Raw genomic sequence first — 19,114 nt, 5'->3', positions numbered from 1 at the left:
TTGTAAAAGATTCAAGTAATACAGATAAAATAAGAAGTCCTTTTAATTCATTACTCAATACTAGCTTTCTCCCAGGGGTAATTACTGTTATCAACTTAAAGTGTACCCTTCCAGAACTATTTTGATGCATGTACATTTGTATGAATGGAAAAATATGGTTTTATTTTGTGAGTTCAACGCCTTTTTCTTTTTTAAAAAAAACACCATAAATGTCATATAATTAAATTTTCTGCGTATAAAAATATACATTGTTTAATATTTATGCCAAGGCCACAAGACAGTAGAGATTATTTCCACGATGTTTATGTACATCAGTAGTGCTGCCTCATCTGATACACTTAAACTTTAACCTTGACAGTCTTTCTTAATCTCGGGCAAAAATAATTTCAAGGAAGGAAAGGAATTTGGCAGGAGCCAACTTTAACCAGGTTTAGGGAACAGTCCCCTGGTGGCCAGTGAGGGATTTTAGAGACGGCGACCGGCCGACACTTTCTGTCGGAAATCATTAACTTCTCAATTCTATTTACTTCGAGGGGTAGGTTCAGGATGAGCTCCTACCTCTCTCAGGCGGTCCCACCACAGGATCTCCAAAAGCACGACCGACCCAGGGTCCTCCTAAGTCTCCCCTTCTTGCAGCCCTTTGCTGAGTGGCGCCCCAGGTACCAGCCCAGGTCCTCTGGCCCGCAGGGGTCCGGCCTCTGTCAACCCCGCCCCTCTATCCCCCAGCTTTGTCCAGTCCCACCCCACTTCTCCCAGCTTTGGCCTGCCCTGCTGGTCCCTGTCCCCGAGACCTGACCCTTCATCTGGTAGGCTCCAGGCCCACGTCTTTTTGGCCGGGGTTTAAGCCGCGAAGATCCCGGCGCCAGGTGGTGGGGCGGCTCGGGCCACGCTCCGAACCCCTGGAACCCCACCTCCAGCTCATGAGGTCTATGTCCACAACGTCCCATTTCTCCCAAAAGGCCGAGGCCCCGACGTTAACGCCCAAGACTAAGCTCCCGCATATAAAGTGGAAGGCTTTAGGCCCCAGGGAGCGAGTGACTGCGGGCACAGCTGTTAGAAGCTACCAAGGCGTGTCTTCCACTCGATGGCCGATTACGGAGCAGACGGCCGTCGGGGGCTGGACCTGGTCAGGGACCCGGCTCTGGGCCGCGACTTCACGGGTGGGGAGCCACTCTTCCTGCTGCCCCCAGGTACGTGAGGCCTTTTCTGCAGAGGGCCTTGCAGTGGCTTCAGGGAATAGATTTACGAAGTCCTTGAAGGGTCAAAAAGGTGCAGTTTTTAAAGATTTTAGTACATATTGCTTAACAGCCTTCCATAAAGGCTTATCAATTATCAACAGTCATGTATATATGTGTCCCATTAGTCCATATTCCTAGCAACTCTGAATGTTTTTTCCAATTTCTAGTTAATTTGACAGTTGGGGTTAAAAAGACATCTCGATTATGTAAAAACTACATTTTTTTCAGGTGCCTCTGGCTCTCTAGAGGGGCTGGGGGAAAGTAACTGAAGAAATGTTGCCCAGTTGAGCTCGGGGTATCTTCAGACGGTCAGGTGACTGACTTATAGCAGGCAGTCAAGAGAAGAACAGGAAGGGAAATCTGCAGGGAAAGGGAATGTTACAAATTCTTTTACGAGAAGGGCAACTGTAATAGGGAGGTTTTACAGTTTTGTTAATAAACTTTAGGGGGGCACGTCATTCCAAATTAGGTGAAGTTGCTTTCGGCAGGGAAAAGCACATCTCCTGACTACTCTGCGCGGTTAAACTCTCGAGCCCTGTGCTGGCAGCCGCGCTGCAGCCACTGGGTAGCGAGTAGCAGCTGGGCAGGAGGACCCCGGCGGCCGCTGAGCCGTCCCACAATGCCCCGCTCGCGCCACCCTAAGGGCGGAGAAAAAGGACCGCTGCCGGGATAGGGATCCGCGGAGAACTCCAAGAAGTGCGCACGCGCAGTGACCTCGGCGGGCCCTAGCAACCAGAGCAGTGACAGTAGCAACCGCCGGAATGGTGAGTACCTTTCAGGCCTCGTAGCCAAAGCGGAGAAGAGATTGGAAGTGGAAAGGGTGACTGTGGAGTGTTGAGAGTTAGGAGGGCGGAGGGTGTCTTCGAACAGCGGAAGGGAACGAGTAGCTGATGGTGGCTCCGTGGAGACAGGGGCCTGGGGCGAAAGAGAAGCCCTGGCACCGGGTGGTCTGGGGTGAGGGCGGCTTGGGGCGGATTAGAGGTTGGGTTAATGTGGAGGGACTCTAGCAAAGGAAAGGGAGAGCAAATAGCTAGAAATTCTCGGAAAAGAGCGGATTAGAGTGGGAAAGGTGATGGAAGGGAAGAGTGTGAATAAGGATATCACTTTACATAGAAGTAATTCCCCCCCTGGCGAGATGGACGTGCGGAGAGCTGATTACGAGGGGAATGTGTGTAAGTAACCTCGATTGCAGCAGTATTGGAAACCTGTGATGTGCCCAGGTTGCCCTCTGAATGAATGTGAGTGCAGTTATTAGGTAGCACTGTAAAACCCACTCTGATAGAATGCGTTAGGATAACGTTTCTAAAATTTCAGTATACCATAGGTATGATTTTAGTTGGCGTTAAGTACTATGAGCTTGTTGGAATGCAGATTATGAATTTTTAATATGATGGGGGAGTTCAAGAATGTGCATTTCGACACTGCACCTCAAGTTATTCTAAAATTGGAGGGCACCCCACCACACTTTGAGAAATACTGCCTTTGGTTTGAAATCTATCAGCGGTCTATCCAATCAAAGCCCTTTATGAAGTAATGATTTTACCTAGTGATGCTCCTCAACTCCTACTTAAAATACCCACTGTTTTGCTTACATACTTGGCAGTTCCAACTAGTAGTTTGAAAAGGGATGTTGTTGGTTAGTTACAGACCCAGCCAAAACTATTTAGCAAAGTATGTGATTGACCTGCCGGATGGAGATGTTTAAGAAGAATAAGTATAATTAGTTGTTTTCTTTTTGTGATTCCAATGCTGTTTAAGTGAGCAGAAATTGAGCCCAAGAAATTGAAATGATGAGGAAGTCATGCCCACCCTCAATCAAAAGTAGTTTCCCCCCTGCTTTCCTTACTTTATTCTACAGTCATTTAGCCAAAATCACTGTCAAGGAAAGTAAAAAGTTCTGTAATCTAGGTTTATATTTAATTGAAGAAATAATCAGCTCTACATAATTCTGAAAGCATTAACCATGACAATTATTGAAAATCTTCAAATAAAGAATCAGAACCAGTAATTAGATGATGCTAGCTGAGGCTACAAACCAATTAGTTCTGGGGCCTTCCAGAAATACAGGCCCACATAGTTTTTTAGTTTAAAAAAATTAGCTTCTAGTATCTTAAAAATGATCATATTTCACATCAAAACCCAGCTTTCTGGCTTCTCTGAAAAATCAGAAGTACTATATTTCACCACCAGACACATTTTCCCCACATTTTTGTATTCCATCCTTTTTGTAAATATGAAGGTGTCATATAATTGGCAGCATCTTTTCTTTTTTCTAAATACATTTTTTAACTAGTTTCAGGTGTACAAAACAATGCAATAGTTAGACATTTCACGTCTCTTATAGTGATAACCTCCCTCCCTCAACCTATTGGCCGTCTGACATCGTATGTATCTATTACAATTCCATTGACTCTATTCCCTATGCTATACTTCATATCCCGTGACTATATATATTGAATTATATTTGACATACAATATTATTCAGTTATTAGTTTCAGCTTCAGGTGTACAGTGCAGTGGTCAAGGAACATCTTTTCTTTCTTGATGGTACATAAAATAAGGATATTACTTTCAATTAATGGAGTGTTCATATTTGAAGAAATGTGATACTAGGGTAATTTTTGTCCCAAGTCTCACCTGCCAACAGTTTTCTAGAGCCAAGTAGAGGTTCTTTATATGGCCAGCTTTACCCATTAATGATGTCCACTGTTTTTTAGGCCTTTCAGCTTTTGATTACTGCTATCTATATGGGAACTAGTGACCTTATAAATCAATTTATAGACAGCTAGAGTGCTTCTAATTAAGTGTCTTTTTATGGACACATGCAAGGATTTCTCTGGAAAATAAAACCAGGAGTGGGATTGCAGAGTCATGGGGGTCTATGCATTCTTAATTTACCTTGGCACTGTCATTTAACAGAATGGCTCTACTAGTTTTTACTTCCTTCAGTAATGCATGAGAGTTCCCATTTCTCTACATTATCACCAACTTTCTAACTCTTGCCAATCTGATGATGTATTCCATTATTTTACTCTGCATTTATCTGATTTTTCAGAGTCCAGAGTGCTCACCTTTATACCATGGAAACTCCATTGCATTTCTTTGATTTTTAATGAGTTTGAATACTTCATGATATTCTTGTTAGTCATCTGGATTTCATTTTCTGTTTATATTTTTTGCCAACTTTTCCAATTTTTTTTTTTTTAAAGATTTTATTGGGGAAGGGGAACAGGACTTTATTGGGGAACAATGTGTACTTCCAGGACTTTTTTTTTTTTTTCCAAGTCAAGTTGTTGTCCTTTCAGTCTTAGTTGTGGAGGGTGCAGCTCAGCTCCAGGTCAGTTGTCCGTTGCTAGTTGCAGGGAGCTCAGCCGCAGCTCATCTCAAGGTGCCATGTTCAATCTTAGTTGCAGGGGGCGGAGCCCACCATCCCTTGCGGGATTCAAGGAATTGAACTGGCAACCTTGTGGTTGAGAGCCTACTTGCCCATGTGGGAATCGAACTGGCAGCCTTCGGAGTTAGGAGCATGGAGGTCTAACCGTCTGAGCTACCCGGCCGACCCTCCAATTTTTTTTTAATTGTAGGAGTTCCTTATATATCGAGATATTAGTCCTTTGTTGGTTTTACATTGAAAATATGTTCTCCCAATTTTTCTGTTTACTTCAACAGTGTTCTTCACTTGCTGAACTCCATTTGTTCTAATAGTTGTCAGTTTATTCTGTTGTGTTTTCTACATAGATGATCATCCGTACATAGTTTTATTTCCTCCTTTTAATTATTCCAACTTGTATTTCTCTTTATTATAACATTGATAAAGATATCTTGTACCATGTTAAATAGTAGCATGATCTTGATATGTTTGGGATCTTAGAACACTTTTAATGTTACCTTCCCAATTTGGCCCACCTTTGACCACCTTACTTAAGATAAACATCCTCCGCACATATATACACATATCCTGATACCCTTTACCAGCTCATCATTCCTTTTTCTTTAGTAATTGTCATCTTCTAATATACTATATAATTGATTTATTTTAAAATTATATTACTTACCATTTGTCTCCTGCCCATTAGATGAAAGTTCCATAGAGTCAGGGATCATTGTTTTGTTCATTGATATATCCTTAGCATGTAGAAGAATGTTTGGTACATAGTGGATACTTGCTGAAATGAATGAATTTCTACATTAAGTATAGTTTTTGTTATAGCTTTTTGGTATGTAGCTTTTATCAAGTAAGGAATTTCCCTTAAACTCTTAGTTGAGAGCTTTTAATACCAAATGTAGAACTTTATCAAGTAATATTTCTGCACTTTTGAAATCAATGCGATTTCCCCCATTTAATCTATTAATAAATTATTTACATTTATAGATTTTTTTCTGTTGTTAAACAATCCTTATTTTCCTGGGATAAACCATTCTTGATATGATCATTATATACCATTGGTTTGGAGATCTAGTATTATATCTAGGTTTTTCAAATCTGTGTTGAGAAGTAAAGAGGACTCCTTATCTGGCTATGGCATCAAGTTATTCTAGCCTCATAAAATAAGTTGGCAGCTTTCCCTCTTTTTCTGGTGTCTGAAACAACTTGTATAACAGAGAGTATCTATTCCTCGAAAGCGTGGTAGAACTCACTTGTAAAATGAGGCTTGGAGGCTTATCTAGGCTTGGAGCTTTAGGAGAGGAAGATGAGGGTAAATCTCTTTGATTATCTTTTTAATGTTTTAAATAGTTATTGGTCTACTCAAATTTTCTGATTCTTGTAACAGTTCTAGCACTTCTCTGTTTTTTACTAGAAATGCATACTTTGTCTAGGTTTTCAAACTTATTACCATATATTTGCTTATAATATTTTATTTCTTTAATCTCTGTGGTATGTGTGTTATTTCCCCTTATTCAGTGTATATTTTTAATTTGTATATTTGTCTTTTTTGCTCATTCAGGATTTCCAGAAATTTGAGAACCAACTTTTAGTTTTATTAATCTCTTTCCTCCCTTATTCTGTTTCTCATTGACTTCTTCTTTTGTATTTCCTTCTGCCTTCTTTGGGTTTGCAATCATGCACTTTTTCAAATATCTGGACTGCTTAGCTTAATTTGTTTTCTATCTCTTGTTCTCTCTTCTTTTCAAATAAATGTATTTGAAGCTATGTTTCCTTTTAAGTGTTATAAGTATATCTCAAATTTTGACCATTTTTGTCTTTCATTATTTTACTTTAATGTATAATTTTCTTTTAACCCAAGGATTATTTATTAATATGTCTTTACTTTCTAAATATAATAGTATGTACTTTTAAAACTTTCTGTTTGTTCGTTTTTGTTTGTTCCCTTTTTTATGAACTCTAGCAATAATTCAAAGGATGTCTTCCTTTGCTCACCTTTAAATTTTTAAATATCATAATAAATTGAATCTAAGATACTATTGATTATAAGGTACAACATTATTTTATGTTCTAAGAAAGAAAAATAATAAGTTGGAATTAAACTATGATAAATTATTTCTTATCACTTAGAATTTTTATTTTGTATTTATTGGCAGAGTTTTTAAAAATATATTTAGGTATATAGACGTTTATCGTATGTCATCCTTTACAAACAAAAAAAGGAATATGTGTATATGAAATAAAATGGTTAATGTTTTTCTAAAACTTGACTGCCCCCACCTGGCCACTATAATTGTAAATTATTAATTATTCCTGGTTGTAAGATGCATCCAAATTTCAAAGATGTTAAAATTTAAAAGAAGATGTAGATCTTAGAATCAGTGAAATAAGATATATTTTAATATCAAGTGTTGAAAGCTATATATTTTTTGTAATCCAAGCGGAAGTGACATATATGGGCATTGTATCATGATTTCCTTAATTTCTTGGAGAGGTATTTAAATAAATCATTTGGATTTCAAAAAATTAAAACACTCTCTTTGCATAGAAAGTCTCAAAGAAAGAAGTTAATCTTTTTAATGGTAGATACCAAGGCTAATAATTATTATGTGAAAATTGAATCAACAAATTACACCAATAAAGACAGCCTTGTTTTTCCTTCTCTTTTTAAGGCAAAAGCAACAACAATCAAAGAAGCCCTAGCCAGATGGGTAAGTATATGAATTTTTACTTCTTTTAATCATACAAGGGGAATTTTTGGATAGTTGTTTAAAAATGATCATTCACTACAAGGGATCTTTGTGGTATTGGAGCTCTTTAGCTATCTAGACTGTGATGATGGATACATGAACCTACACAGGTAATAAAATTATATAGAACTTAATACACACATACAAATACATTTAGACTTATGTACAAATGAGTACAAGTGAATGAGTGGATTGTATCAATTTTAATATCCTGGTTGTGATATTATACTATAGTTTTACAAAATGATCATTGGGAGAAACTGGACAAAATGTACAAGGGATCTCTCTGTATTGTTTTTTATAACTGCAGGTGGATCTTCAAATGTCTCAATAAAAAGTTTCAATTAAAAAAATCTGACCACTGGAAAATTTAAGTCTAGAAAGGCTGATTCATCTATTGCTGTAGGAGGACTAGAATCTCTGTGTTACAGTACATTTTATTTTTCAGCTTCATCATCATTAAACTACATGTTATTTTCAGATGATAGAGTGGTATGTGTTGTGGGTTATCTAGGTTTAGACAGACGATGGTTTTAGCCTCTTGGAAGTTAGAACAGATACCCAGTGTGGACAAACAAAAATTACGCGTAGACAACTAAAAAGACATTGAATACAAATGCTGAAGTGATGCTCAGCATTACTGATCATCGGGGAAACGCAAATCGAAACCACAATGAGATATCACCTCATACCTGTGAAAATGGCTCAAATCAAAAAGACAAAATATAAGAGTTAGTGAGGATGTGGAGAAAAGGGAACCCTTGTACTCTGTTGGTGGGAATGTACAAGGTTGGATAATTAAGTTCGTGAACTTGATGCACCGATGTTGCTAACCTTTTATGATATCAGAGGGATTATTCATTATGAATTTGTACCAACTGGACATACAGCTAACCAAGTTTACTATTTGGAAGTGCTGAAAAGGCTGCGTGAAAAAGTTAGATGACCTGAACGTTTCACCAATTCATGGCTCTTGCATCACGACATGCACCAGCTCACACGGCACTGTCTGTGAGGGAGTTTTTAGCCAGTAAACAAATAACTGTATTGGAACACGCTCCCTACTCACCTGATCTGGCCCCAGTGACTTCTTTTTTTACGCAATGATAAAGGAAATATTGTAAGGAAGACATTTTGATGACGTTCAGGACATCAAGGGTAATATGATGACAGCTCTGATGGCTATTCCAGAAAAAGAGTTCCAGCTCACTTCGGCAGCACACATACAGAAAAAGAGTTCCAGAATTGCTTTGAAGCGTGAATTAGGCACTGGCATCAGTGCATAGCTTCCCAAGGGGAGTACTTCAAAGGTGACTGTAGTGATATTTAGCAATGAGGAAACTTTTTCTAGGATGAGTTCACACAATCGTCCAACCTCGTAAATTGGTATAATCATTATGGAAAATAGTATAGAGGTTCCTCAAAAAATTAAAACTAGAACTACCATTGATCTAGCAATCCCACTTCTAGTTATATATGTAAGGGAAATGAAATCATTATCTTGAAGAGATATCTGTACCATGTTCATTGCAGCATTATTCACAATAGCCAAGACTTGGAAACAATCAAGGTGTCCATCTATGGATGAATAGATATAGCAAATGTGGTATACCTATACAATGGAATATTATTCAGCCACAAAAAGAAAATCCTGCCATTTGTGGCAACATGGATGGACCTTGAGTGCATTATGCTGAGTTAAATAAGTCCGAGGAAGACAAATAGTGTATGATTTCACTTATATGAAGAGTATAATAAAGCCAAACTCATAGAAACAGAGAGTAGAATGGTGTTTGTCACAGGTTGGGGAGTGTGGCAAATGGGGAGATGTTGGTCAAAGGGTACAACTTACAATTATAAGACAAATTCTGGGGATATAATGTATAGCATGGTGACTATAGTTAATAATACTGTATTATTTACTTGAAAATTGCTAAGAGGATAGATCTTAAATGTTCTTAACTCAAAAAAAATGTGAGGTGTTGCCTGATCACTGCACTGTACACCTGAAGCTGAACAATAATGAATGCCAACTATAATTATATATATATATATGTATATATATATATGTATGTATATGCTTACAAGAAGCGGAGTATAGCATTAGGGATAGAGACAGTGGAAATGTAATGGCTGTGTGCGATGTCAGAGGGATAGTGGATGGGGGGAGGGGGGTTCACACAGTGTGAGGGATATAAATATAAACGTCTAAGTATTACTTTGTCTTGTGCACCTGAAACTAATAAAAAAAAAAAAAAAAGGTTCTTACAAGTAGGTGGATATGCCAAATAGAAAAAAATTATAGGAAAATAATTGCTTTCTGTTTGATGAAAGAATTTTAAAATTAAAACATTTGTTCCCTTAACTTTCATGTATGATTTCCCTCATACATATTCAATTAATCTTTTAATGGGGAATAAACTAAATTAGTCACCAGGTTAAAAAAAAATGTGAGGTGATAGCTGTGTTAAATAAGCTTATTATGGTAATCATTTTGCAACATATATATCTTTTGAGATATATTTGAGATCTATCTATCTATCTATATATATATATATATAGATAGATAGATATATCTCAAATCATCAGTTGTATACCTTAAAGTTATACAATGTTATAATGTCAGTTGTATTTCAATAAAGCTGGAAAGAATACTAAAGAGTATAGTAATATTAGAAAGGAAACCACATTGTAAAAATGGGCATTAAATTTAAACAAATATTTTAATATAACATTCTATAAAGTTTGAACAGTTGTAATTCAGCATTATAGATAGAATTTCCATATGGTGTAGAGATAGCTCCTTAGTTTCTTTCTGTGCCCAATGATAACTTGTCTATGTCATCAATAGTTTTTTGCATAATAATATATCTCTTGCTTTTGTAACTGGGCTTTAAATAAAAAGTTTTTCAGGGGCCGGCCCGGTGGCTCAGGTGGTTAGAGCTCCGTGCTCCTAACTCCAAAGGCTGCCGGTTTGATTCCCACATGGGCCAGTGGGCTCTCAACCACAAGGTTGCCAGTTCAATTCCTTGAGTCCCGCAAGGGATGATGGGCTGCGCCCCCTACAACTAGCAACGGCAACTGGACCTGGAGCTGAGCTGCGCCCTCCACAACTAGGACTGAAAGGACAACAACTTGACTTGGAAAAAAGTCCTGGAAGTACACAGTGTTCCCCAATAAAGTGCTGTACCCCTTCCCCAATAAAAAAAAAAAAATCTTTAAGGAAAAAAAAAGTTTTTCAGGAGACTTGATGTCTAGGGAAAGTAGACAAAGTAGATAGGATAATGAAATACTTGAATTCTTGTTTTAGTGCTTATAAACTTTGTACTATAATTGCATTTAAAAAATTCATTTTTTTGGTTAATGGAAAATCTGTTTTGTTAAAGAAAAAAAGTGGAATAAGCTTAGTATTAGATTTTATTTTCTTTGAATCAGATTTTAGGACTTTTATTTACTTATAATAACCAGTGATTGGTTTTTTTGTTTGTTTTGTTTTTTGTAGGTTCTATTTCTAGATACATTGTGGCCATGAATGTTTGGTTTTAAGATTATTTGAAGATATCAAGCTCACTTTTTCACTGATTAACCTAACATTTATCTACTAGGTGTCAGTTTCCCCTTCCCTAACCTACAATTTTATGGCACAAAAATAAGTACCGAGTGGATGTGTATTAGTTTTCTTTTTTTCAATTGATTGCATATTTTCTGTTATTGATGTGTTATGATTTGATTTTTTAAAATAAGCCTCTTTTGTGTCTGATGCACCAGATTATAGGGAAAGCAAAGGAAATGGTCCTTGAGCTTTAGGAGCTCCCTGTTTTGTTGGAGAGCTAGAACTAATTCTAAATATTAAGGTACTTAGAAAATATTACTAGGCAGCATATACTGGTAATCAAATTCTTTTGCTCACATTTAATTTTGACTTCTTAAATGCTGCACAATATTCATTTCATTTATTTCTGTTTGCTGCTGTTATTTTATTAAAGAGAAAGTGAAGTTTTGTGGCCTTTTTTTTCTGTAGGCCGCCTTAAGCTTTCTAAATTTGGAATATTTAAGCAAGCTGAAGGGGAAAGGGGAGTTCACAAAATCACTCAAGGGGGAAAGGAAAAGTTGCTTTGTTAATCATGCCCCATGGTGGGTGATTAACTGATTGTACAGTTATGTTTCCCTTTTTAATTGTGCTTTAGGTTTTAATTAAACTTGGGGGTTCCCTTTTTGGGACAGCTTGTACTGAGGAAGGTGCATCTGCTGGATATGTCACAGCAGTTGTTGAATACATGGCAAATGTTCTCAGTGCACAGTGCAGGTGAAGTGGGGCTAGGAGTAGTGTCCATCTCCACTGGCAGTGCTGATTCTTGGAAACTCATCATGGATAAAGTACTTGGGCCGGGTCACACGTGGGTCCCTCTGGTTCAGGTTCGGGAGTAGCATCCTCAGGAAAAGTGTAGCAAGCAGATTGTGAAAAGTAGTCCTTAACTTTTGATTTTCCAGCAAGGCTTTCTCAGTGAGCAGGTCTTGCTTGTTGAGAAATAGAATCACAGAGATGGTACGCAGCCATCTGTTGTTCCAGATGCTCTTGAAGAGGTTCAGAGCCTCCTGCAGGTGGTTGGTCTAGTTATCCTCCTGAAGGACCATGTTGTAGCTGCTGCTGGCCACCACAAAGATGATGGCAGTCACATCACTGAAGCATTGGATCCATTTGTAGGGTGCATCACGCTGGCCACCCACATCAAACATGTGGAAGTTGACTTTGTCCACCTGGAACTTGGTCTCAAAGATTCCAGAAGTCAGGACATGGCAGCGAAGCAGATCCTGATCACTGGGCACATAGTCAGCCTGCTTGATAGCGTCTTGTCCAGAAGTACTGGGCACAGTCACTCAGCTGGTACTCGTTGGCAGAGCAGGCACAGACTCCTTCATCCTCCCACAGAGCCTTGCCGTGATGGTAGAATTCTGGAGAGAAATCAAAGTCAGGCACGTTCATCACACTCAGAATGTAGTCCACTCTGAACTTCTTCTCAGGGTTGGCCAGCTCCACTGGGGGCGGGGCACCAGGTTGCTCCTGGAGGCCACGGTGGTTTCAATGGCCTCCTTCAGGTTGTTTTTGATGTCCTGCACTTTGGTGGCCTTCTCACCACTATCGCTGTAGCCCCTTGCAGCCTGCGGGTTCTCTTCGATACCCTCTCTATTTAACCAATTAACGTGCAGGAGCCTCCCTTGCTTCACAGTGGTGCTTTCACCAGATTCTCTAGCACCCAGCAGCAGCAGGCAGTGCATAGCCAAGTAGATCTGCTTGTCCTTCTGCAGCTGCTTCTCCATCTTTTTGTTGGCCTCGTGCTGCGCCTTCTCCTCTTGAGCTGATTCTGGGTCTTATTGTTCCGGAGGCAGCCAATGATGGCGGCTGCGGTATGGGGGGTGGGGCGGCGGGCGGCCTCACTTGGGCCAGCAGAACAGGGAGGGCAGAGAGGGCAGGGCCATCAACCGGCAGGTGGGCGGGGCGCAGGTTTGACTCCGGCAGAGCAGCGCGCTGGGCGGCGTGTGGGCCGAGGGTCGCACCGGGCGGGTGGTGTGGTGGTCAGACCCAGGAGAACGCGCAGCTCCTCGCCCCTCTAGCCGAAGCCAAGGGGGCTGATGTCCTCTCTCTGTCCACTCTGGGCCGAGACAGGCCAGAGCACGAGCTCTGGTAATTAAATTTTGAAATGTGTGTTTAGTACCAAAATTAAATTCTAAGGTAGACTTCAGTAGTAAATTATTATAGAGCAGTTAGTTTTGACCTCAGCTGTGTTGCAAAGACAGTATCTTCCAAAATTCTTGGTGTTTTGTGGTTCTAGCTCAGACTGATCTGTGTATAGAAAAAGAAAGACGTGATGACAAAACAGTTGATTGTACAGGTCTAAATGAGATATTTAAGGAACGGTTGTTTAGGGACAAGGAATTCTTCCCAGGAAAATGTTTTTGTTGTTGGGTTTTTTGTTTATTAATTGATAGACACTAAGGGATTTTAAATATTACAGAAATTAAAGTTATTTTATTTCTTCCTTTTTTCCCTTTGGTTGGGACCTAACAATGAATTATCTGAGTCAGCCATGCATGAATAGAAGCCTGGTTATCAGGGTCAGGAAGTAAATGTCAATAAGTGAACCGTAAAGAATACACAGAATTATTAAATTCTAACAATCTTTTTGAAATAAACATTGAAAAGCTTTGAGAAATTCTGGCCTTCTTTAGTTCCACATTACAATCAGGGATCATTTTCTTGCCAATTAATTTTTATCACAGGAAGAGAAAACCAGTCAGAAGCCATCCGAAGCCAAAGAGATAAAGCTTTATGCCCAGATTCCCCCTATAGAGAAGATGGATGCATCCTTGTCGATGCTTGCTAATTGCGAGTAAGTTCTCTTGTCTTTGTTCATTCTTCTAGTACTTCTGTTAAGTTTCACTTCCTTTCCTAAAGACAAATTGAAAAAGTGTTTTTTTTGTGATCTTTTCTTTCTTTCTTCTTTTTTTACTTAATTAATTCTTCCTTTGGCAAGGCCAAACATAAAAGATTATTGGTTTATAGGATTTTTAATAGAGTAATCCTGAACAATACAATATTGTTTTGCAGTACGATTTTTATGATCTGCCAGAAAAATAGAAATTTCCTCGTCTCTTGGGAGAAGCTAAATATTACAATAAAACTATTACTCCATCATCAAATATAGTGCTTTCTCTTATAAAATTATCCATTAGAGTCAGTACTATATTTACCAGAGGACTAAGAGGTGTCGTTTTTAAAAAACTTTTCAAATTATAAAAATACATTGTAAAACATCTAGAAAATATAAAAAGTACAAAGAAAAGGAATTTATATCAACCAGAATTACACCACCTTTTGAGACCCATTTTTAGCATTTTGATGTTGAGCCTTCTAATTTTTTTGTAATTGGGACCAAGTTACACTTATTATTTTGTAATCCTATTTTCCAATGATTTTAAGTATCAGATCTGTATTAATTATTTTAAATTATTTTCTAAATACTCTACATGCTTTTTATCAGGGTTTTGTGGCAGTTATCCCATGATACCTCAGGTAACCATGCTCTCAGGCAGTAGTATCTCTTGTCAGGGCTGTAGAATGTTATAGAATCACTTGAGGTTCTTTCTGATTTCTTCTCTCTCTGTTCCCCTGATTACCTACACGAGAGTCTCCTTATACAGAAGATAAACCCCACTCCACGTTTGTGAAACAATATCTATTGATGAAATCTAGGAATCTGTATTTATACTAAGCAACTTGGGTGGTTCTTAGACATAGATTTGTGAACCTGTGCATTAGGCTAATATCTGTCTTTGGAATTAAGGTGAAAAACAAACATATTTAGTTATTGTATGCAGTTTGTCCTTTCTGATGATAGCACAGTACGTTACATACAAATCCACCTTAGATTTTTTTTTTTTTTTTGCTTCAAAAACATGATTTCCAAGAGCATTATTTCAAAGTGGTCATATGTATTTTTATCATAAAGCCAATTCAAAGACAAACGTTTGAGAAGTTTTTGTACCCTGTACTGAAGTACCTTGGAAACTGCTTAGAAAGAGAACCTGTTCATGTTTTACCTGACAATCTCTTTGGGCAAGTGTCCAAACAACAATGAAAGAATTATTCCCCAACCATATTCTCAGATTTAAGGAACTACATTTTTCACTAGTAGTTCTCGGGAGTAAAGGATGACTAGAAAATATGCAGATTTGATCAATAATTTACACTAAACAGTAATTGATGTTGCTGTTTCAAATAAAAAAATGAATAATTCCTCTTCAAGTCAAATCAGAAAGGATATGATCATGTGTTCTTGAGTCAAATTTTGGAGGTTTTAAATTTGGCTCTGCCACTTTCAGGCTATGTAATATTAGGCAAATTCTTTAAAATCTTTGTGACTCAGTTTCCTCATTTGTAAAATATGGGTAATAATAATACTTATTTCACAGGATTGTTGTGATGGTTAAAATAGTTAATACATTTAAAGTACTTAGAATACTGGGAACACACTAAGAATTCAATAAAATTGGCTTTTATTATATTTTTTGCATGAAATTTACTAAGATATTAAACATTTTGTCAAGAAAGGAAGACTAAGAATATGGAATTGTGTTCCCTTTAAAAATTTGTTTTTATATAATTAAAGTATGTATAGAAAAATCTAGGTAGATATATACAAACGATTAAAAGCATCTCGGGGTGGGGGACAGATGGCTCAGTTGGTTAGAACAGGAGCTCTGAACAGCAGGGTCGCCGGTTCAATTCTCACATGGGCCAGTGAGCTGCGCCCTCCACAACTAGATTGAAGGACAGCGACTTGGAGCTGATGGGCCCTGGAGAAATACACTGTTCCTCAATATTCCCCAATTAAAAAAAAAAAGTATCTCGGGGGGAATGTATGGGGTGGTGAGGATTACATATGACTTCTTATACATTTCTGAATGATTTAACACATGAGAAAATAAGTATCTCCATACATGTGTTTATGTGTATATATATATGTGTGTATATATATATATGTGTGTATATATATATATATATACATATATATATATAGTCCTGCTTTTTACAAAAGAGGATCATATAAAATGTATTATTCTGCTAGATGGTTTTTAAACTTAATAACATATCATGGACGCTTCCCAAGTTGGCATCTATAGCTCAATCTCATTTGTTTTAGTGGCACCATAGTATTTCATTATCTGTTCCTCAGTTGATGGATGTTTATAGATTTTTTCCCCCATTTTTTTTGCTCTTACAATAATACAATCAATAATCTAGTTCATACATCTTTTGACATTTCTATTAGTATTTCAATAAGATATATTCCTAGAAATGAATTACTGGGTTAAAGTATACATGCATTAAAATATTATAGAGATAACACCAAATTGCCCTCAAAAAGGTTCTTTTGAATTTTCTACAGTGGGTGTATGTTAACTTTTGTAATCAGAAAAAAAGTTGAAGATTTCAAAATGAAGGAGTACATGCCATGTCTGAGGGGGGAAAACAGGAGTCAGCGTCAACATGAAGTATGACTTAAATATCATCTCCTGTAGGCACTTGAGAAATAATTTCTGATATACCATTTAAAGTTTTTTCATATTAATTCAAGTTTTTCTTTGTTCTTTTTAAGGAAGCTTTCACTGTCTACAAACTGCATTGAAAAAATTGCCAACCTGAATGGCTTAAGTAAGTGATCCACTATAACAGATGGTTCTTCAATTTTCTAGTTATTGGAAATAACATTCCAGAGACACTATCCCAGAAGCTGTCACCTGTTTGTTTGTTTGTTTGTTTGTTTTAATTAAAGTTTTTTTGGGTGAGGCACCTGTCTTAACCACAGTTATTGTCAGATGACAGAGAGAATATATATAAACGATGTATCTTAAGTTTGATTATCCAAAGGAAATTAGAGATACATGAGACATGAACACTTAAAAGCTTTTATAGAGTTAGAATTGAGGTATCTTAAATTGAAAAATCAGATTTCTTATTATATATTTTTGACCAGATTTGTCTGTTTCATATCTGTTATATTTAAAATTAAATTCCTCACCATCCTAGTTTTTCCTGTGCTCCTCATCTTTGTTTCTGACATCGCTACCTACCCTGTTGTTAAGGCCTCTGACTCCTTGTGTCGGTTTCTTACGGGGGCTGAAACTTGGTGGCTTTAAAGCAACAGAAATTTATTCCCTCATAGCTCTCCAGGCCAGAAGTCTGCAATCAGTTTCACTGGGCCAAAATCAAGGTTTTGACAGAGCCACACTCCCTCTGGAGGCTTTAGGGGAGGGAGAATCTGTTCCTTGTCTCTTCTAGCTTCTGATGGCTGCTACATTCTTTGGCTTGTGATTACATCACCCCATCTCTGCCTCTATGGTCATACTGCCTTCTCCTCTTTGTCTGTGTCAAGTCTTTGTCTTTTGAGGATACCTGTGATTGCATTCAGGGAACACCTGGATAATTGAGGATACTTGCCCTATCTTAAGTTCCCTAACTAAATTACATCTGCAAAATCCTTTTTCCCCATATAAGGTAACACTCAGGGTCTAGGGATTAGGATGCAGGTATTTTTTGGTGAGCCATCATTTAGTTTACCATACTCCCCCTTTACTTCCTTCAAGCCATACATCCAAGTTCACCACTAAGTCCTGTTAACTCTGCTCTTTGAAAGAGCTCTTAAATAACTTGTTACTTTTCCATTTTCCAGGAGCTATAGCTTTATTTAGACGCTAATCATCTCTCTCTCTCAGATGGTGTTTATCAAATGTTTTTGACCACTTTCCACAGTAAGAAATACATTTGAATTTATGACTCAGTACATATATTCATATGAATACACATATCAAATATACGCATAAACATATGCATTGGAATAAAATTGGTTAAGCAATATTTACGCCTATAGCATAGGTTCCAATATAAATTTTTTAATTTAACTTTCTTTTGTTCAATGCTTGTCATAACTCGCTAAGTTGATTTCACACAGTTTGAAAAGCCCTGCCTTAAGACTTTTGTAATCGCCTCCTAATCGATCTCCTTGTCTCTCATCTTTCTGCTCTTCAATTGACTTTCAGCACTGATATGAGAGTTTTCTTCCTAAAAATATTATCATTTGTCCAGATCAGAGACCTTTATGGCTCTTCTTTGCCTAGTAAAGACCAAATGCCTCAATGTTACACTGAAAGTCATCCAAAAGCTTGTACCACTCTATTTACACCCAAACACATCATTCTTTTTTATGACTGTGCACTTGTTAATGCAGTGCTTTTCATTGAGAACAGCCCCTTCCTCTAACAGAAAAATCCTACAAGAAGCAAAATTAAGATTAAGAATGCTAAGTTTAAATGTCATTTCTTCCTCTAAAGACGTCTCTAATCTCCATCATCATAATTACTCCTTCTTTGGGAACATTTATAACAATCTAGCTTGGATTATAATAATAATTACGTCATATAGTTATTGTGAATATTAGAGTTAGTATATATAAAGGATTTAGAATAGTGCCTGATACATATTAATGCTCAAGTAATATTAGTCATTTTTATAGTTAGTGAGGATATGTTCTGTCTCTACATAATGAGCTCCTTGGGGGTAAGCATCACGTCTTATTAATCATTTTCTCTTCGATTCCAAATCTCCATCTTCCCCTGTACCTTACGCAGAGTTGGCATTGAGAATTTATGTTGTACTGGAGAGCAAGTGTTTACTGTTAGAGCTGTAAGGTGACTCAATCTATTCCAATTTCTCAGTGACTCATTCATCAATTTGAAATGTTTCATTTTATTCTTTGCTTTGTCCGTGATTGCAATAAGTTGCTTGGATGAGACTAAATTGATAACAATATTTATCAATACAGATGACATGCTTTTCTTTTCATAAAAACATGCATTGACAATAGTGAAAATGGATAACCTTCTATGTAGGACTGCCAATGGGTTTTAACTCACATTCTAATTTTGGTCAATGGGTGATGACTCTCAGGATAATTGTATTAAGAAGAGTTCCCAAAATCCAGTGGAAAGAGTACCTTGATCAATTAATTATTGATGTCTGATGTATACATAGTATGAGAGGATATAGGCATTTGTACCATGTATTTACTATACTTGACTCATCTCATTTTAGTTCTGCTTGTAACAAATAGTACCTCTGCAGTATATGACCAGGGAATACAGTATATCTGTGAGTAGGAGGCAAAAAGAAGCCAAGTGATCCA

At 37.5% G+C, this 19,114-nt stretch overlaps 1 protein-coding gene and 1 pseudogene across 2 annotated transcripts in view; one reads left to right on the top strand and one right to left on the bottom strand.

The window, feature by feature from the left end:
- The first annotated feature begins 1,186 nt into the window (after nt 1-1,186).
- Nucleotides 1,187-19,114, top strand: part of DNAL1 (dynein axonemal light chain 1) — a 30,767-nt gene continuing 12,839 nt past the window's right edge. The window contains exons 1-4 of one of the 2 annotated variants that reach the window (XM_033108664.1): nt 1,187-2,002; nt 7,296-7,334; nt 13,653-13,762; nt 16,532-16,587. In XM_033108664.1, coding sequence (XP_032964555.1) covers nt 2,000-2,002; nt 7,296-7,334; nt 13,653-13,762; nt 16,532-16,587 — 208 coding nt within the window. In that variant the 5' untranslated portion in view covers nt 1,187-1,999. Of the gene's footprint in view, nt 2,003-2,229; nt 2,477-7,295; nt 7,335-13,652; nt 13,763-16,531; nt 16,588-19,114 lie in introns of those variants that run through there. The other variant, XM_033108663.1, reaches the window with a different exon arrangement.
- Nucleotides 11,568-13,461, bottom strand: LOC117024029 (guanine nucleotide-binding protein G(s) subunit alpha-like; annotated as a pseudogene).

The sequence above is a fragment of the Rhinolophus ferrumequinum genome, chromosome 6 (assembly GCF_004115265.2).
Source record: "Rhinolophus ferrumequinum isolate MPI-CBG mRhiFer1 chromosome 6, mRhiFer1_v1.p, whole genome shotgun sequence".
NCBI lineage: Eukaryota > Metazoa > Chordata > Mammalia > Chiroptera > Rhinolophidae > Rhinolophus > Rhinolophus ferrumequinum.
The sequence above is the reverse complement of the archived record's forward strand: the minus strand, read 5'-3'. Positions and strand labels throughout refer to the sequence as shown.